General features: G+C 40.7%; 1 protein-coding gene across 1 annotated transcript in view; it reads right to left on the minus strand.

The window, feature by feature from the left end:
* Nucleotides 1–21,179, minus strand: part of LOC133060990 (aldehyde oxidase 1) — a 70,383-nt gene that overhangs the window by 41,575 nt on the left and 7,629 nt on the right. The window contains exons 3-16 of the mRNA XM_061149042.1: nt 19,471–19,567; nt 16,223–16,331; nt 14,506–14,632; nt 12,265–12,326; nt 11,195–11,284; nt 10,487–10,567; nt 9,784–9,928; nt 8,996–9,088; nt 7,771–7,922; nt 7,473–7,566; nt 5,697–5,806; nt 4,544–4,728; nt 3,044–3,206; nt 925–1,017 (exon numbers count right to left, since the gene is read on the minus strand). Coding sequence (XP_061005025.1) covers nt 925–1,017; nt 3,044–3,206; nt 4,544–4,728; nt 5,697–5,806; nt 7,473–7,566; nt 7,771–7,922; nt 8,996–9,088; nt 9,784–9,928; nt 10,487–10,567; nt 11,195–11,284; nt 12,265–12,326; nt 14,506–14,632; nt 16,223–16,331; nt 19,471–19,567 — 1,601 coding nt within the window. The remainder of the gene's footprint in view (nt 1–924; nt 1,018–3,043; nt 3,207–4,543; nt 4,729–5,696; nt 5,807–7,472; nt 7,567–7,770; nt 7,923–8,995; nt 9,089–9,783; nt 9,929–10,486; nt 10,568–11,194; nt 11,285–12,264; nt 12,327–14,505; nt 14,633–16,222; nt 16,332–19,470; nt 19,568–21,179) is intronic.

Consider the following 21,179-nt stretch of genomic DNA (forward strand, 5'->3'; position numbering starts at 1 on the left):
CACTTTCAATGGAGTTTGGTGTATTTGATTTTTGAACATACTGAACCTAAAAACTGAAGAGGTATACATCAACTTCATTGTTCATTACAACATACTCCAAAGTTTTATAACTAAGTCCAACAACAGAGCCAATGAACTGAATCTATTTAAAAAGAATGTTTTAAAAGCCTTTTCACGTTCTTCACTTAATAAAACCCTCAAGGTAAAGTTCCTTGCTAATAATTTCAAGGAAAAGCACGCTGATCTTATCCAGTTGACCAATAGGATGACTTCAGGCGATACTCTTACGACATTGTAGCTGACAATTCCATTTGAAGATTATGAGAAATTCTGTTCTAAAAGCTTTCATTAGGAGAGCTTGAAATTAACTCTTAGAATTTATGCTTGACTCAGCTCTAAAACTCTAATTCACAGAGAAAACACTTGGAGAAGGGGGACTGGGAGAACAAAGTATCACCACATTCAAACAAAATAAACCAGTAGCTCTTTCGAAAAGCATCACTGCATTTTCATCAGTCTCCAAGGGCTCTGTGAATAAAATCAAAGCAGCCCACAGCCCTGATACAGAATTTACTTTGGTTGTGTTCTAACTTCCATGAGGCCAAGGGCAAGGGCATGTGGCAGACTAGGCAGCTTGTTCATATCAGTGGTACAAAGCCACAGAACAAAACACACATTTGAACTCTTCGAGTTCAAAACAGACATTTAAAAAAATAACCATTGCTAGCTTAATTATTAATCACAATACTTCACTGATTTTGAAGTTTTAATTAACACTAAGTAGGCTGTAGGTTCATCAGAAGGGGAACTCAGGTTAAAAAGTCATGAGAATCACTGAGAGATAAGTGGGATGTCCATATAAGGAAGCTTTAGCCTTGGTCTTTGGAATTTAAAAAAAAAAAAAGAAAGAAAAAAGTCACTAACCTGGTACTTTAATGTACTCCAGTAATGTCTGGAATGAAGATCTTCTAAAGCACTCTCATACTTGCCTGCAAGGCTAGGATAGTGAACAGGGTCCTGAAAAGTAGAACCATTGTAGATATTTAAAATATGCCAGAACGGTCTTGGGAGAGAGGCTAGCATGGTTCTTAGCTCTGCTGTGAAGTCTAACCTTTATTAAGTATTTGCCTAATTCAGAATCCTGGAAGTACAAGCAGGGTTCTCCCTGACCTCTGGAAGGTCCATGCATAGGACCACGTTTTATGAAGAGCTAAGTGAGTATAGTAGATCACTGACCATGTTTCTTAGGATTCTTTCACATGCCTTCCTAAATGATTTGAGGACTTACAAACCAATAAAGCAGGAAGGTAGAAGCTAAGTAAATAACTGGAAAGGAAGAGAGGACTTAAACCAGGAAAAGGTCAGAGCAAAGGTGCATCATTGCTAATGAGTATCAAACTCTGTTCTGTGTCCCCTGGGCAACCAGGAAGGAGGGGAGATGCTGGGGCTGCCTCTCTGCCACAGCCTCCTAGCAGGAAGCCTTCTAGGGCCCCAGGAGGAACACTTCCTAGAGCAGAGGAAACCTGGGTCATTTGGTCTTTACACAAGATTTTAAACAGTGCACCTAATGGTTCTTTTTTTCTATTTTTTAGATTAATTTTTTGGAGTATACTTCTTTATAATGTTGTGTTAGTTTCTATTGTACAGCAAAGTGAATCAGCTATACACATGCAGAAACCTCGCCTTTTTTGGTTTTCCTTCCCTTATAGGTCATCACAGAGCACTGAGCAGTTTTCTATGCTGTGTGTAGGTTCTCACTAGTTATCCATTTCATACATAGCAGTGTGTACAGGCCAACCCCAGTCTCCCAGTTCACCCCATTCCCCTTCCCCTCTTTCTACCCATAAGTTTGTGTATCTCCATTTCTGTTTTGCAAGTAAGTTCATCTGTACAACCTAATGGCTACTTTTTACAATATAAAATTTTTAAGAGAAAATTAAAGCCAACAAAGCCTATTATTTTGAATAGTAGAGAAATATTAATAGAGGAAATTGAATTGAATATAAAAGACTATAAGATGGAAGTTGTCATTTATATCATTTGATTCATTCAATAAATTATATTAGTTTGCTATTACTTGGAGGAGTTGGCTTTATTTTTTCTCTTTGGATAACCTGGTGACAATAAGCCACTTATATATGATTTCAAGCTTCTATTCTGAAAACTTTGATATGGCTGCTCTGGTTTTTTGTTCTTCTCATGTATAATGAGAAGATACCTGCAGAAGCAATGATAAGAGAGAACTTCGTGTCTCTAATTTAAAGTGATCATACTTTTTTATGATCACACATACTTTTTTTTTATCACACATACTAACTTCTGTACCACATGAGGATTGTTCATGGCTTCTGATCTAGTTTGGTCTGGTGGCTGTAGTTTAGGATTAATGTGATCAACATGGTTCAAGTTCCCTTTGGGTATAGCAAACTTATTCTGAAATAAATATTTTTTTTGTTGTGTCCTTCCTAGTCAACAGTCTTGTAAACTCTGATTGTTTGTCATAAGGCAGACCAGGTGCAAAAATGCCCAGGTGATTACTACGATGATTATTACGCAGTCTTCACCATGGTTCTCTGAAGTATTAGGGACCATATGAAGCATTTTCCTATGATAACCCATTACTCAGTAACCTTATGGAGAGGCTTCCATCACCATCTTACAAGTGAGAGAAACAAAGTTGAACCTAGAGAAGAAAGCCAAACATGCAAAGGTAAACCTCAGCAAGTGGAAAAAACACTTTTCTGAGGGAAAATATATTCAAACCAGTAACAAGTTCTCTGAACACCATCGAGACACACAACAGATCAGAAAAACAAGTGAGTGGTGTTAAATCAGATCCCACACAACTCTGTGCTTGACTTGCAATTTTTCCCCAAACACACACCCCATCAACAGATGGCCTGCCATATGCCCTGCAAGCCGGTGAGTTTCTGATGTGGGTTGTCTTTTCTACTCTATTTGATAGCTGTTTGGCAGTTCTGCTTTGGGCATTCTCAGAGGCCCCCAGGCCTGGGAAAGCAAATGTGCGGTCAGTTCCACTTACCATCCCCTTCAAAATCTGTGACACTTCCAGGTAGAACTTGAACAGGAAGCTGACGATGAGGGTCCTCTTGAACTCCACCCTCCCACCTGGGGCTGAGCCTGGGAGGGAGACTTCGTCCAGAATCAGCCTGCAAGCTGCATCCAGCATCTCTTCATTCCAGGGCCTGTGAGGTTCAAAAGAGGATTCCTAGCCCAACAGGACTCAGTACCCCACAAGCTCAGCTAGCAGGGAAGACAAAGAGCGACAGTTTAATGAAAAAAAAAAAAAAAAGAGTACAAGCTCCAGAGTTAGGCAACCCGCGTTCAAATCACAGTCCACCACGCTCAGGGTGCCTGACCTGGGCACACCACTTCATCACCTGTAAAAGGGCAATCATGGTAGAATTCACCTCCTGGAATGGTCATGAGAAAGAAATGACAACTCGTGTTAAGTCCTCGACCCAGGAGTAACTGCCCCTTATATCCCTAGAATGTTGACTGCATGCTAAGTTCTGTTTTAATTCTGCTTTATGGGGCTTACTGCTGGCTCAGTCTGTAAAGAGTCTGCCTGCAATGCAGAAGACTTGGGTTTGATGCCTCAGTTGGGAAGATCCCCTAGAGAAAGGAATGGCAACTTACTCCAGTATCTCTGCCTGGAGAATTCAATGGACATAGAAGCCTATACAGTCCATGGAGTCGCAAAGAGTCAGACACGACTGAGTGACTAACACTTACTTACTTAAGCACCTTACATGTATTCATTCTGGGAGACATGTATTCATATATATGCATTCATATCTGGAGAGAGTGAAGGATAGGGAAACCTGGCGTGCTGCAGTCCATGGGGCCCTAGAGTCAGACACAACTGAGCTACTGAACAACAACAATGTATTCACCCACTTAATCCTCTCAACTGCCTTGAGGCATGAGATATGATTATTCCCCTTTGACAGATAAGGAAACTGTGGTACTGTAAGGTTAAATAAGCTGACTGAGATCACATAATTTATAGGAGTTGAAATGAGATTCTAACCCAGGCAGTGTGGCTCAATCAAGATCATGGTTTTAACCATTAGTTTATTACTTCTGAAATGGTAGTCAATACCTAGTGAAGGCTTAAGAAGTAATGGCTATATCTATAGTCAAGTTATTACCTGTAGAAATAAACAGCCAGGTATGCAATACACTTAGCAAGTTATTGTAAAGCAAACTCCCATAATCGATCTTTCATTATGATAAATTATTCTCTCACAATAAAGAATGCAGACTTACTCATTTTGTTTACTGTGTCTCTGTATCAATACTATTGGGAGATGGGTACACACACACACACACACACACACACACACACTGTATGGTGCACACTTCAGGATTTGCTAAGACACATGGAAATAATCATGAAACCTTGTTGGAATTCCAAGTCATTAGACAGAAAGGTGGTAAGCAGTTTTCTTCTTGTAATTACATATCACCATGGAAAGAGTCCCTTGGTTACCTGGAATCTCAGGACATGATTCCATACCTTCCAATGAGTTTCTGGCAGGAATTCTTTGCAAGGATGGTGGTTGGACCAACGCCTCCATATGCAATGGATAACTCTCTGATGATGCCATCTCCTTTTCCAAAACACACTCTCATTCCTGAATTAACTATTGCGAGCGCATTCTGTTGTCGCTGGGCTTGTCGGAAGGCTGACACAAACTCCCACTAAAAGCAAAAGTGAAGTGGCACTGGTAGAAACACACAGACGGACAACTATGCACCAGGCAGTTTGAATGCGTTGCCTCATTGGATCCTTGCCACACTCTCAGGCTGAACCGTGTCCCCTCAAAAGTGGCATCTTGAAGTCTTAGTTCCCAGTAGTACCTCAGGATGTGGCTGTATTAGGAGTTAGGGTCTTTAAAGAGGCAATTAAGCTAAAAATGAGATAATTGAGGTGGGCGATAATCTAACACGGTGGTGTCCTCATAAGAAGAGGAAATTTGGACATAGACACAAACAGAGGGAAAACCATGTGGAGAGACAGGGAGCAGATAGTTATCAACTAGCCCGGAGAGAAGCTTCAGAGAAAAACACCACCACCACCACCTTGATATCAGACTTCTGGCCTCCAGAAGTGAATGTAGTTAAGTCACTGAGGCTGTGGTTCTTTGCAGCCCTAGCTAGCAAAATCATACACCTTCCAAGGCAGGCTCGATCATTCTCATTTACAGATGAGAATCCAAGGCTCAGACTGATTCAGTAGGTCTGAACTAGGATTTACTCTTGAGTCTGACTCCAAAGCCCTTCTTCCTACCAGTAAGTTCTATTGTAAATTTACAGCTTCTTCAAAACCTCAAGGTATAAGTAGAGGTATAGTTTCAAGTCTTACTTGTGACAAAGCCTCACAGTACAAAGAATTTTTAAAAATCTGTAGGAAGCTAACTTTAGAGCTTGGTTTCAATGAGGGGAGGTAGGGAGGGAGAGAGACAGGATGGAGAGAAAAGCAGATTTTAAGGTCTCCTGATTCTAGGAATGATGGAGAGTACTTAACACAAGTGAAAAATATTTGCAAATCCTCATATTCTCCACTACAAACTCTCAACACCTTTTTTTTTTTTTAAACTCTCTTATATGTTGGAATTAACAAGCTGTAGGCTCAAGGTAAAATGAAGAAATCGAAAGGACAGTCTCACCTTCCTTGAATAGGGGATGTTCACTGAGATCAAGATTTCTTCAGGCTTAAGATCGGCACTTGGGCACTTTCTAAGAAACTGCTCATTTAAAGGAATCTGTCGTTTTCCTTCTGTGGAAAGAAAGGACACTTTCCTTGGCATCTGTTCTTTATTAAACAATCAAACTCCCAAAATTTGGGAAATAATTCTACCAAATACAGGAAACTCATCAGGAAAAGAAATGCTCTTCCTATGTTTAAAAAATCTTTCACCATGGAATGGTGTCTTGCAGTGCTTCATCCCATCTAGGGCCCATCTTTTTTAATTTTTAATTTTTTGCTTTTTTTGCTTGATTATAAATAAAAATATCTAGGTGAGTAGCCCAGCGGTCAGGCAGAGAAGGACCTTAGAAGTCACTTCCTGAACAGTACGATTCATTTTGAGAAGAAAGAAGATATTAGTATCTCTTTTGATATTCTAATCGAGTCACTCAACAAACATTTATTGTGTATAATCAAGAACTCTACTCAGTACAATAGTGAATAAATTGCCTTTAATGAATTTTTACACTAGTGAGATGTTTTCTTAGCACCTAAAGAATTTCTGTTCTTTAATCAATATATTGGAGGGAGGAACTATTTAAAGCTATAATGAAATAGGACTTTGAGATAAAAACTAAGAAGCTTTTGATGTTTATATTTATATCACAAAACCTAATTCTCCATAAATGATTTTTTTAAAGGATGTTATTTAGATTGATAACTGAATATACATCTTTTTTAGAACTTTATTTTTTAATTGATGGAAAATTTTGTTTTGGTTTCTGCCATACAACAACACGAACCAGTCACAATTACATACATATCCCTTTCCTCCTAAGCCTCCCTCCCCTCCCCCAATCCTACCCCTCTAGGTCATCACAGAGCACCAGGCTGGTCTCCCTGTGTTATTTAGCAACTTCCCACTAACTATTTTACACAGGATAGTGTATATATGTCCATTGACAGATGAACAGATAAAGAAGTTGTGGTACATCTATATAATGGAATATTACTCAGCCATAAAAAGGAACAAACTTGAGTCAACTGTAGTGAGGTAGATGAACCTAGAGCTTCTTATACAGAGTGAAGTCAGAAAGAGAAAAACAAGTATCATATATTAATGCATTTATGTGGAATTGAGAAAAACAGACTGATGAACCTAGTACAGAATGTACATCTTCTTCATTAAGGTAATTTTGTGGTTTAGATGATATGAAGAGTTGGCATTTAACGATACAGGTAAAAGAAAGTTAGGATATATTTTTAAATAAAAAATACAGATTTATAGAGGACCAATTGAATCTTTCTAATAATTGTTGACCAAATTGAAATAAAAGAAATAAATGAAAAAATCTTAGACTTAGTTTCAAAAAACAAAATTCAAAAAAGTATAGGATGAAGCTCAACAACTGTTCAATAGAAAAAGACTTGCAAGCTTCCATCAATGACAGCTCAAGTATGAGCCTAGAGTTCTCTTCACTCTTCAGATCACAGCAGGACACTAGCCAACACTGGCCAGGCGACCAGCATGGGAAAATATCTACCAGAAGTCTTCAAAAGGAAGGAGATGAAGACGTTAGGTGCATACACAATTAGGACCAGACTGACCAACTTTCCAAGCATCCAGAATGGGAGATGGAATTATTAATATTAGAAAGAATGGTAATTGTCAAAACAGGACTTCCTATAACCCTGGAGAGGCAAAAGGGGAGGAGGAACAGGATTTAATAATCCCCAGGAAGGCGGGGTCACTCACCTTTTGACAGCAGGTTGAGGGTACAGTTGCCCACAGCCAGGAGGGGGTTCAGATCTGAATCTGGATGCCTGCTTACTATGTGGCCGCCTAAAGACTTTTTAAAATAATGGGTTATTTTCACTCCAGTTGTGAAATTATAAAGACACAAGTGGTAAAATAAGAATCAAGCTTATTACAAGAACCAAAGCTTTGGAAAACTATTCTTTTTGTCTGTTCTCAAAGAATGAAAATGTAATGATTTGACAGGAATGGTCATTCAAGGGACACGCACTAGCTATTACTGTCATCGAATACATACAGCCATATTCCTGATCTGGGGCCCAGCCAGAGTTCCCAAATGTTTCAGGAGAGCGTGGTACATCTGTGTCTTCTCCTCGGGGAGCTTCCGGGTCACATTAGCCAGGATGTCCTTCACCTGAGCCAGGCTGACAGCGGCACCTAAGGTCAGCCCTGAAAGGAAATCATTTGCAGAGAACACAATGTGATCACTGCTGGCCTGGAAATGTCCATTAGATTTTAGACTGCAGATATGGGATCTTTATGCTGGATACATGTTGCCCTGCTTACTGGTGGTCATGGTGGGGATGGCAGAATAGTGGTTGGTAATGGAGGTGGGCTTCCCAAGTGGTACAGTGGTAAGGAATCCATCTGCCAATGCCGGAGATGCAGGAGATGCTAGTTTGATCCCTGGGTTGAGAAGATCCCTTGGAGGAGGAAATGGCAACCTACTCCAGTATTCTTGCCCAAAAAATCCCATGGATAGAGGAGCCTGGTGGACTACAGTCTGATGGGTCTCAAACATTTGGATACCACTGATCCACTGAACACACACAAAGGAGGAGTTAACAGTGGTTGTAATGGTGGGGGTGAAGATGTTGGTGACACAGTGGGGGTGATAGTGGTGGAGGTGATGGAGGCTAAATTTTTTGAACACTCACTGTGTCAAGCACTATGCTGAATACTTTACAGAATCTTCTTGAATTCTAACAAAGCTTTGAAATAGTAATAGCCCCATACAAACTGAGGTTCAGTTAAGTATCTCGACTAAGGTCTTTCAATTAATATATGACATAGCCAGGAATGGACTCCAGAGCCAGACTTCAAACTCACATTTCACTGCCTCTCATTGTCATTACATCAGTTTCCTTTATTGAAATGGAAAAGCCAGTTTAGAAGCTGCATAATACATAAATTTGCTTTGGTTATCTACCGTGCTTCTGGAAAGCAAAGACTCATCTTTATTGTTTATCCAGCACTTAGCATGGTACCCTTCACTGAATAATTGCTACATTTCCCTGAATGGCAGACATAAAAGTTCTTCAGTGAAAATCTGACTATTCAGACAGTATCTCCTCTAATCATAGAGGATTCTTCCCTGAGCCTCCTCCAGAATGTGATCGTCTTACAGGGGAACCTTTCTGTATACTATAATTATGAATGATTTCTTCTGCATGTCTACTGAGCAAAGCAAATAAACTGATTAATGCATTTTAACTAAGAAAGTAGGGACCCTGAGGACTCACCATTATCTGTATAGTTTACAATACTCAGTTCTTCAATTCTATCAGGAGAAATTATAACTGGGTGAAAGATGCCTTTAAATTTCATGTCAGGGCCTGAGGATTAGAAAAAAAACAAGCAAACGAGGATGAAGGAGGGGCTAACTGTCTTTTACTTTTTGAAATTGTGATTAAAACTGATGTCCTTAGAACATATAAAAATGACATATCTTCCTATAGCTCTGTTCATTGCTAAATCACACACACAGAAAAAGGACAGATTTTCACTAAACTTGTGGAGCCCTCTGGACTTGTCAGTGTTAAAAGTTGCTGACACATCCAAGTCCTCTTGGGGCATATTCAGAATTCTCCTTGGGAAGACTTCTGGGAGACTCCTCCAAGAAGCATGTAGTCAAACTGAGTTTACAATGGACACAACAGAAAGACCCTGTCACTGCAATTTAAGAAAACCTACTATATCCATTGAGACACCACTAACAGAGGAAACAGTAATTGCAAATCCCAGCCCCAGATCAGACTCCACATGGAAAGACAGGACAGCTGATGCTGACTTGTTACAGAGGAGGACTCTGGGGTTCAACTCTGTGTACTGCTCCGGTTAGAGTGACAGGAATTCACTTATGTAATGCAAGCTGTGAAAGTCTCTTGAGCAATCCTTGAGGGAAGTCAAGCATAGATGATTTAAAATGTTATTTCAGACTGCTTTTCCCAAGAGCATGCATATATGAGGTTTTGCTCCCCGAAGCCCTTTTCCTCAGTTTTCTTCTAGGAAGTCCCTGGTTTCTACGTACCCACAGAGGTGTTCCCCATGACAACAGGGGCCTGGGGATACTTGACTTTGGCTTCTAGAAGTTCCTTCAGGGTCACAGGGGAAATCCACGTCATTCTATCACTACCAAAAATCCTGGTCTTTTGTGTTTTTTTCTCAGCCATTGTCTATTGAAAAAGCAATAAAGATTCAAGATCATCTCATGATAACACTTCCACCGGGTTCTGCTGTCTTTATAGGAACAAGGAAAGGAAAGAGAGATCTCTTTAAAAAATAAAATAAGAGTGACCTAAAAGTAGTGTTTACTAGGAATTAGAGTATGGGACAAAAATGTGACAATATTTTACTCCTTCTGGAGACTATATCTCCTGTTGGTTCTTTTATATCTTAAAAGAACCTATTTCAATGTTTAAAAATACTTTGCATATTTAATTTCATCAAAACACTTGACAGAAGAACAAAACTCAGCAAAACTGGAAGAAGAAAACATGTCTAAACCTCCAGATGCTGTGATGTCATTTCAGGACATTTTGTGATAGATACTATCTGCTGATTATTACATTCAACTGTTCCTCCCTCGATCCCACACTCTTTAGACTGGACTGCGAATGGCAGATGGATATTACCTACTTGCCAATCAACTTCCAAGAGGATCCACAGCAAATATCCTTCTTCACATTTCACCATGAATTCCTCTGGCATGAGTTCAACTTTGCCTTACTTACCATTAGCTCAGGAGGAAATATCAGCTCTTGAGTTGGATCCAATGGCAGAAACTCCTCTTCTGAGAAGAGTTTCAGACTTGTCTTAAAAAGAGAAAGTACCACAAGTTGTTGTCATCAGGCAGCTCTCCCTACTTTAAATCCTTTGTGGAATGAGGTCAGATGAAGATAGACAGAGGACGGACAGACAGAAAAGCCCGCTGACCAGCCCTGGGACCCGGCCTCTAAGCCAAGGCTCTCACACAGACCCGGCCGCTAGCGACGGAGCGCCCTGCCGGCGGGCCCCCAGCCCTGCGCATGCTCCCTGGGGCCTGGGGGCCGCAGAGCAGGCAGCAGGCCAAACACAGCGGCGAACCGGAGCCTCCCCTGAATGCCCTGCCGCCTCTCTCATCACTCCCGGCCCTTCCACTTCCCCTCACATCTCCACTAGAGAAAAGACTTGAAGCACATTTTTTTTAAAACTGAGAGACACTATGAGATCAATGTGTTTTCCCTCCTACAGACAGTTGTAAGTGACTGAGAGCAACGTCTGGAGTGAGGGGTGAAGTTGTTAAGATAGATTTTTTTTTTTTGAGAGAGATGGAGTAAGAATGGGGGAGAGGACGTGCTGACACACCTCAAAAGCTTGCACAGCCATTTTTCTTCCTAAAAGTAACTTGGTCTCTACTCCTGTCCTGGGAAAATCTTAAAAAGAATTTACATTTCACTGACCTCATTTCCTTCCTCAAATTCTGGTAATCCATTTATTCCTTGATCCAAACAGCAAACTCCATTTTCTTTACTTTGACAGCAGCCAGAAGTCTAGAGGGTGAGAAAAACAAATAACCAAGAATTTATTGCTGATTCTACTAAATATTTTTTCAGCTTCATTGAGCTATGATTAACAAATAAAATTATATACATTTAAAGTGTACAGTGTGACTATTTGACATTACATTATATGTATACTTTGTTAAATGATGATCACAACCAGGTTAATTAACACATCCATCACCTCACATAGCTAAAATTTGTGTGTGTGTATGTGTCTATTTTCTTCACAACTTTCAGGCACACAACACAGTATTATTACTATAGCCACCATGCTGTAAAGATCTTATAACAAAATCTGGCACATAACAACAATGGTTGATTTAATATTTTATTAACAACAAATAATTTATTATTAACAATTTATCAATAACTTGGTATTAATAATTTATTTGTTGGTAAAATATTTTATTAATAAGTATTATTATTATCACTCTGTTCTTATGATGCACTATTTCATCATTTAAATTTCAAAAGCTCATCTTATGTGCCTCATTTCAAGGTTGTTTATTCATCTGTTCATTCAATAAGTGTTGATTGGGGGCCTACTCAACTGACACATTGCTGAAGCACCGAGCAGATCGCCTTCTGGTGAAAAGACGAAGGAGTAAATGGGCAGTGACACCGCCATATGACCAAGGCTGCTGTAGGGGTGCTCAGAGGGCCCCAGAAGCACCAGGATGGGGCACCTAATCCAGACAAACAGGTCGGGAAAGGTCCCTCAGAACAATGACCCACAGCCAGTGTCAACAGGCTCAGGCGCTTATCGTGTGGTTACCAGGGCAGGCTCAATGACCCAGGGTAGGTGCCCTGCCCAAGATCAAGTAACCAACAGCAATTACAGACCTTGAGATAAGAAGTCTTCCTGCATTAGTAACAATGGGCTATTCTTCTAATCACATCTGCTACCCCCTACCATTTTATTTCACCGGGGAAAAAATATACTCAATAATGTGTTCCTCTCTACTCACTTTACAGAAAGTCTTGCAGGCATCGATTATGGGCCTGTATCCAGTGCAACGACACAGGTTACCTGGGGAAAAACCCGGTATTGTTAATCAAGGAAGCTAGAGACAGGCACAGTGGCCAAGAGATGGATGGAAATAAGGACCCCACCCAAGAAAGAAGCGCTGTTTGACGTTTCAGTCCACCAAATCCACAAAGTCAAATGTTTTCTTTTTGTCAACAACTTGGGATATTTGGTTGATAGTCTTGTGGCAGGGTCTAACAATTCAGCTATTTGTATTTTCTCTCTGCAAACAGTCATTATATCCTCTGCTTGTGATAGTTGTTCAAAGAACACAATGATTTCAAGCCAAAAACTCTTGGTCTACAGCAATATTTGGAAGTTAATTTTCACAACCCACATGGGCATCAACAGATAATTAGATTAAGAAGATGTGGTGTTAAAGAGAAGATGTGGTGTGTGTGTGTGTGTGTTGGATTATTACTGAGTCATAAAAAATAATGAAATACTGCTATTTGTAGCAATGTGGATGGACCTAGAGAATAATATGCTTAGTGAAATAAGTCAAAGACAAATACTATACAATATAACTTATATGTGGAATAATAGAAAATAATACAAAGGAATGTATATACAAAGCAGAGACAGACTTATGGACATAGAAAACAAACTTGTGATTACAATAGGGAGAGGGAAGTGGGAGGGATAAATTACAAGTATGGGATTAACAAAGATAAACAATAATATTTATATAAAATACAGAAGCAATAAAGACTTACCGAATAACATTTTCTTATAATAACCTATGAGAGAATATACTCTGCAAAAATACTCAATCACTATGCTATACACCTGAAACTAACACAATACTGTAAATTGACTATACTTCAATTAAAAATTTTGGTTTTCAATATCAGTAAAAGACAATGTAAAAAAGCTAAATTTTGATATTTTTTTAAAAAAGAGCTAAGCTTCAGTTGATAAAAACATCAAGGGTATTATATAGAAGCAAAGGCAGTTTTTAAGCTTTAGAAGCAATGGGTACAACAGTTTATTTACAATAAATCATTAGGCCAGCGTTTCTCTACAGTGGTTCATTTCCCATGTTCTCCTCCAACCCCTACATCTGGCATCCATTCAAAAAACAAAGCCACTAAAGCAGCCTCTCTGGGGCTGGATCCCGGGAATCTTCATTCTTAACAAATTCCCATGTAAGTCACAAGCACCCTAAAATTTGAGAACCTCTTGTCACTTGTTTACATAACAAATGGCCATGAGATCAAATGCATAATAATATCTAAGGTAAATAAGGCCAAAGACCAAAGGCCAAATAAGTCCAGTCTGTGTCTTATGTACCATCTCCCCTTTCTACTTCTGTTTAGTCCTGTCTTCCCTGGAACACTTCAGCAGAGGAATTAGCACATGAGCTTTAGGCCCATGAAATACAGCAGAGAAATAAAGTCCCTGGGAGACAGGAGACAGACAGCCATGGAGGATATCACCTGAAATAGCATTTGGAAGGCTCTTATTCTTTAGAATTATTCAGTCAGTTCAGTTGCTCAGTCGTGTCTGACTCTTCACGACCCCATGGACTGCAGTATGCCAGGCTTCCCAGAATTGTTCAGAATCTTGATAATGAAGACTCCTCTAAGACCCAGCACCAGCTCCACACACACACACTGAGTTCCTGAATTTGATAAACTAGCTCCAAATAAAGGCAGTTCTTTGAAATAAGCATCACCAGAAGATGTCAGTTTCTTTGATTTCATGTTGCATTCATTAGGAGCCCTCTGATGGTACCTCTGAGAGCACTCACCCCAGTAGGAGAGAACTGGAGATAACTGAATTCCTTGGAGGGTAAATGAATAAACTGGTGTTGTAGTTATTATTAAAATAAGCAAACAATAAGCAAGGAGGAGACCCGTATAGATTAAGAGAGACTTGAGAAATGTCTCAGCCAAGTGCAGTGTGTGGGTCTTGTCTGAAACCTGATTTGAACAAACTAACTCCTCCACTTATTGGTGGTATAATTTTTAGTAAATTACTCTCTCTAAACCTCAGTTTCTCCATCTGTGAAATGGGAGATATTAATAGTGCCTACTTTATAAAGTTATCGTAAAGAGTAAATGAAGTTCTGTTTATACAGCATTTAATGCAGTGTGTGCCACTTGGTAAGTGTTTAACAGCTAGTATCAGCACCATCACTTAGAAACTAGAAGTTAAAGCACACACACATATAACCTACCGCCAAGAGCATCATTTAGCTGACTCAGGGTTGGCTCCGGATGGTTCCTCAGTAGCACGTATATGGACATAACCATGCCCGGGGTGCAGAAGCCACACTGTGTACCATGACACTTGGCAATCCTCTCCTGCAAGCACAGAAACATTAAAACGTAGAATCTTGGGCCCGACCCGGACCTACTGAATCAGAACCTGCATTCAAACAAGATCCCTGAGTGATTCACAGGCACATTAAAGTTGGAGAAGAGGCCCCAGAAAATCCTTCTCAGCTTTGCTATCTCTCCCTTTCTTGGACTGGGGTAGCCATGATGACTGATCCTCACCAGCTTTTTGAGCTTCATTCAAAAGTTCTCAGCCTTCAGAATTTCAGGGGGAAGCTTTAAAATCTCCAAGGTCCAAGCAGCACCCCAAACAATCTCTGGGGGTGAGTCAAAGACACATATTTTTAAAAGATTCCTGAGTATTTCAACCTGTAGTCCAGAAGGGGAATTTCTGAGATAAAGGAAGTTCTTCAGATAACTGAATTATCTTCAAGTTGAAAAAAACTTCAAGTATCTCCTGAGTGCCTTTATCTGCCCAGTAAAGCCCTAACTGGAGAAGGAAATGGCAACCCACTCCAGCATTCTCGCCGGGATAATCCCATGGACAGAGAAGCCTGGCAGGCTACAGTCCATGGGGTTGCAAAGAGTTGGACATGACCAAGCGACTGAGCATATAGCCCTAGTGCTTTAGCATGCAGGAATTTGTTTACAAAGTGCCATCATTAATCCAAACAACAATCAAGAAGGAAAGATTGCCTTGATTTTTCTTCCAAATCTCCCTGCCTCCCACCCCAGCCTGTTCTCTTTCGAGTCTAACGTCAACGGTTTGAGCCCATTTTGGAAGCTGCTGTCTGGCGACCCTGCTGCCAGGAACTGGGCAGCGGGCACTAAAGGACGGGGTGTTTTCATGCCTCCGAGCAGCCAAGTCTCACAAGCACATTCAGGCAGAATCTGCTCCCTCTAGGTAACAGGGTTTCCTAGAAAATAAACCGCAGCCAAGATTGCCTGAAGAATATGAAGCTTGCCCATTTTCTGCACTGTGCCTATCTTTCTCCTCTCCTCTTAAGTGGTACTCATTATCTTAGACAAAAACAAGTAGCAACAGCATCTTTCTGGGCAGCATATAAATAATTGAAAGAGTCAGGAATCTGAGGTGTCCTTTCACTTCAGGCAAAGTTCTAACAAGGAGTCTCCTTAGGAGAAAAGCCTTACAATTCACTGACAGCTACCATTATATAGCTTCCAAATAAGTCCTAAGTTCAACAAATCTTTTTGGTAGCTGAGTTTTCATTCAATTTTAAAATCATGTTACACTTCCCTTTATAGAAAAAAAAATAACAAGATTTTATCCCCCAATGCATAGATGGCTCTCTTTTCTATATAAGTTTGGAAGATATAAAATGGGCAGGTCTCATTTAACTAGAATATAGAAAACAACCCAGTGATGTCAAGATTTTTTTGTTTTTTTTTCTTTTTAGGAAAGAGTTTTCTAGTCTTAAAAAGTATTTTTCTAACAAGTCAGTCACATGTCCCAAGTTTCATTCCTGCCCGCCCCCCCCGCCCCCACCATGTCATCTGTGGGCTGTGAGCAGGTAGCAGGGCTAATGTCAGAAACTTCTCGAGTGATTAACGATTTCTGAAGCACAGAAACCCCATGAAGAAGAGGCCCTCTCTCACCTGGACAGGATGAATCCTGGTCCTGGTGCTTCCGATGCCTTCTACTGTGGTGACGGCAGCCCCGTACAGAGAACAGATGGGCGTCAGACAGGCGTTGGCTGGATAATGTCTTCATATGAAAAAGAGAAGCACAAACTACATTGTATCTAGTGGGAAAGCAGCTCCTCCAATAAGGCAGGATTTATAAGATATCCCAAGTTTGGCCTAGACACTTTGCCCTTAGTTCATGGCCATTTTGCAGAAGAGTCTGAGGGTCAGAGTGAGTTGCTCAGGATCACAGCTGGAGTGTCAGATGGGATTCAAATCAGGCTTCCAATTCTAACTCCAGAATAGTTTCCACTAAATCTGTTTTTTTCTTTTTTTCTCTTGAAGGAGGGGCTGACATTCGTTTCTCTAGCCACATGTGACAATCACTTGGAGCATATTCCATCTTCCAAGAATGCCAGGCCAGGGGTTGCTTGGGAAATAAAGTTAATTTGATATTTTGCCTCAGAGAAGAAACAGAGTGTGGAACTCAGAACTCCTCAGTCCCACAAATCTACGGCTAGAAAATGTCTAACTCAAAAAGACTCCTAAAATGTCCTCATTTTACCAAACAAAATTACAGATGGCCAACAAATACATGAAACAAATGTTCAACCTCAATAACAATCAAGAGAGCTTCAAATTAAGCAATGAGAAATCATTTTTATCAAAGAAAATGACAAAGATTTTTAAAAATTGTAATGCACTAAGAATGCAAAGGTTTGGGGAAATGGATTCATAGACTGCTGAAAAGAATGTAAATTGATAGAACTGCTCTGAGAGGAATCTTGCTGGAAGCCATAAAAATTTAAAGATGCACTCATCCTTTTACCCTCCAATTCCACTTCTATGGATCTATCATCAAGAAATCATCACAAACATAATATAAACATATATAGATATATGAGTGCTCACTGATACACTCCTTTATAATAGTGAAAACCAAACAGTAATCTAAGTCAGCACCTTTTGGTGATGGTGATATATATGGTAGCACATATACAGCCATTAAAATTATATTTATTATTTTGAAAAGATATTCATAAGAAGTTTGCCAATGGAAGTTTGTAAACTGTACATGCAGTTCAGTTCAGTTCAGTCACTCAGTCATGTCCGACTCTTTGCGACCCCATGAATTGCAGCATACCAGGCCTCCCTGTCCAATACCAACTGCCGGAGTCCACCCAAACCCATGTCCATTGAGTTGGTGATGCCATCCAACCATCTCATCCTCTGTCGTCCCCTTCTGCTCCTGCCCTCAATCTTTCCCAGCATCAGGGTCTTTCCAAATGAGTCAGCTCTTCACATCAGGTGGCCAAAGTATTGGAGTTTCAGCTTCAACATCAGTCCTTCCAATGAACACCTAGGACTGATCTCCTTTAGGAGGGATTGGTTGGATCTCCTAGCAGTCCAAGGGACTCTCAAGAGTCTTCTCTAACACCACAGTTCAAAAGCATCGATTCTTCAGTGCTCAGCTTTCTTTATAGTCTAACTCTTACATCCAAACATGACCACTGGAAAAACCATAGTCTTGACTAGACAGACCTTTGTTGGCAAAGTGATGTCCCTGCTTTTTAATATGCTGTCTAGGTTGGTCATAACTTTCCTTCCAAGGAGTAAGCATCTTTTAATTTCACGGCTGCAGTCACCATCTGCAGTGATTTTGGAGCCCAGAAAAATAAAGTCTGACACTGTTACCACTGTTTCCCCATCTATTTGCCATGAAGTGATGGGACAAGATGCCATGATCTCAGTTTTCTGAATGTTGAGCTTTAAGCCAACTTTTTCACTCTCCTCTTTCTCTTTCATCAAGAGGCTCTTTAGTTTTTCTTCATTTTCTGCCATAAGGGTGGTGTCATCTGCATATCTGAGGTTACTGATATTTCTCCTGGTATCTTGATTCCAGCTTGTGCTTCTTCCAGCCCAGCATTTCTCATGATGTATTCTGCATAGAAGTTAAATAAGCAGGGTGACAATATACAGCCTTGACGTACTCCTTTTCCTATTTAGAACCAGTCTGTTGGTCCATGTCCAGTTCTAACTGTTGCTTCCTGACCTGCATACAGGCTTCTCAAGAGGCAGGTCAGGTGGTCTGGCATTCCCATCTCTTTCAGAATTTTCCACAGTTTATTGTGATCCACACAGTGGAAGGCTTTGGCATAGTCAATAAAGCAGAAATAGATGTTTTTCTGGAACTGTCTTGCTTTTTCGATGATCCAGTGGATGTTGGCAATTTGATCTCTGGTTCCTCTGCCTTTCTAAAACCAGCTTGAACATCTGGAAGTTCATGGTTCACGTATTGCTGAAGCCTGGCTTGGAGAATTTTAAGCATCACTTTACTAGCCTGTGAGATGAGTGCAACTGTGCAGTAGTCTGAGCATTCTTTGGGATTGCCTTTCTTTGGGGTTGGAATGAAAACTGACCTTTTCCAGTCCTGTGGCCACTGCTGAGTTTTCCAGATTTGCTGGCATATTGAGCGCAGCACCTTCACAGCATCATCAGTATGCTTCCATAAACACACACACAAAAGAAAGACTGGAAGGATATCAGCAGTAGTAGTGTTAGTCACTCAGTCGTGTCCGACTCTTTGCGACCCCATGAACTGTAGCCCGCCAGGCTCCTCTGTCCATGGCATTCTCCAGGCAAGAATACTGGAGTGTATTCCCATTCCCTTCTCCAGAGGATCTTCCTGGCCCAGGGATCAAAACTAGGTCTCCTGCATTGCAGGCAGATTCTTTACCATAGTTTGAGCTCGAGGGAAGACCTTAGAAGGATATTATTCACTTATAAATAAATGTAAACGTTGAGTGCCTACTATATGCTAGGCAGAGTGACCAGGCAGTAGGACTGATTGGTGGGCAAGACAGACAAAATCCCTGCCCATGTAGAGTATTCTCACCGAGGGACGATGGACAATACATGTGTACTTGGACAATACTTACACACAGCACACACATGCTGAGAAGTGCCATGAATACATTAGTAAGGGAGCAAAGAGCTGCAGAGGTGAAATGGGGCGTGGTGTGGGGGAGGCAGTCAGGGAGGGCTGAGAAGGAACATTTGTGCTGGAATCTGAATGGTTTGATGCCCATCACTGCATTCCCAGTGTTTACCACAGTTCCTGTCACATAGCAGGTGCTCAGTGCATATTCACCAAAGGAAGGGAAACAACAGAGTTGAAAGCTACACAAATTGAACTACATGTGGACTTTGCAGCAACGTACCTTATCTCCTTGGTAGTGGGGTTATATCGTGATATCATCACTGTGCAGGCCCCGCAGCCTCCCGCTCCACAGCCGTATTTAGTTCCTGTGAGTCGGACTGGGAAAACCTAGTTAAAGATAATGTGTCTTCCAAAATTTTCTTTGTGAAACAGCTCTGACCTTAGGAGACAACACCATCAAACACTCTTAAATGTGCAGTTAAGTTTGATACTTATTGATCAAATAATGTATGTATATCTTAGCTGCTACTATCTACAATCTTATAAATTCTTGATTTTCATTTGTGTGTATGTGATTTGTTCTGTTTTTGTTTGTTTGGCTCTTTTTGCTGCACTCCAGGGCACACGGATCTCAGTTCCCCAACCAGGGACTGAACCTGTGCCCTCTGCAGTGGAAGCGTGGCGTCTTAACCACTGGACAGCCAGGAAAGTCCCCCATTTGTGTGTTATGTCTAGTCTCTTCCTTTTTAAAACAACTGGACCTCAGGTTGCCAAAAAGAGGGCCAAACTTAAAAAAAGGAAGAGTCTAGACATATCAATGGCCTTGAGGATTTGTAGGTATGAGTACCTCGCATATCTGTTCTTTCCTTATGTGTGTCTTAGATGACATATAAAGAAAAATGTCAAAGTGTAATTAATTCTTAGAATATTTGTGTCATGTTATCCACATTTGCTATATTTCTCTGTTCCTCAGTGGCAGAAACTGCTAGTTGTTTCCCCATATCTTTTCTCTTATTCCTTCTTGGTAGTAGAAATGCTAAATTTTGAGCTACACATGTGGTTGTCTGGAACAAAAAAGGTACATTTTCTCATCCTCTTCTGATGCTTGGTGGGGTCATTAACAATGTTGACCACAGAGATAGAGGCATAAATGCTCTGTACAACTTCCAGGAAGGAAAGACCCTCAAAGGGAGAGGGTTGCCCCTCCCTCATCCCTTACATCTACTTTTGTGCTAGAATTCAGATATGATGGCGGGACCTCAGTTAGTCATCTATGACCATGAGGAGAAAGCTTCATGCTGAGGAGGGTGAAGCAGCAAGACAGAAAGACCTTGGCCCCTGGTAAGTTTGTGACATTGCTTTGTTGGCCTGGATTGACCTACATTTAGGATTCCTTTATGTAAGTATCACAGCCGTGAGAATGTGCCTCAACATAGAGACTTCCTCCAACATAGAAGAAAACTGACCAAGAGACCCAGCTGCTGCACTTTGACATCTATCACCCCACTGTTCATCAAGGTCATGACTCCCATGGGCTGCTTCCCACTAGTGGCCCTGAGCCATGGAGATGTGTGGGAGTCCTTGTCAACCACCCTCAGTGGCTTTGATGAATCTGCCTTGGGTTACATGCAGCCTGAGACTCCTCCACTCTGCCTTCTCTCTCTTTGTTCCAGGTCTAAATCTTCTCTGACTGCCCCTCTATTTCACTCAGGCATCTTTCCTAATAAAACTCTTGCATATTCAATCTCATTTTTTGGTGTCTGCTTCCCAGAGAACCTGAAATAACACAATGAGAAAGAAACAAAGTTCTGTTTTATTTACTGCTATTGGGATTTTCTGTCACTCACAAATGAAACAAATTTTAAACATTACACTGGTACCATGGATAACCAGGAAATTAGTATTCATTACTTTTATGCCCCAAAACCTTGAATGACTTCCAGAAAATTGTTTTTATGTTTTTGTTTGAGTTTTGTGCTCTTTGGGGAA

This window comes from Dama dama, chromosome 8, assembly GCF_033118175.1.
Source record: "Dama dama isolate Ldn47 chromosome 8, ASM3311817v1, whole genome shotgun sequence".
NCBI lineage: Eukaryota > Metazoa > Chordata > Mammalia > Artiodactyla > Cervidae > Dama > Dama dama.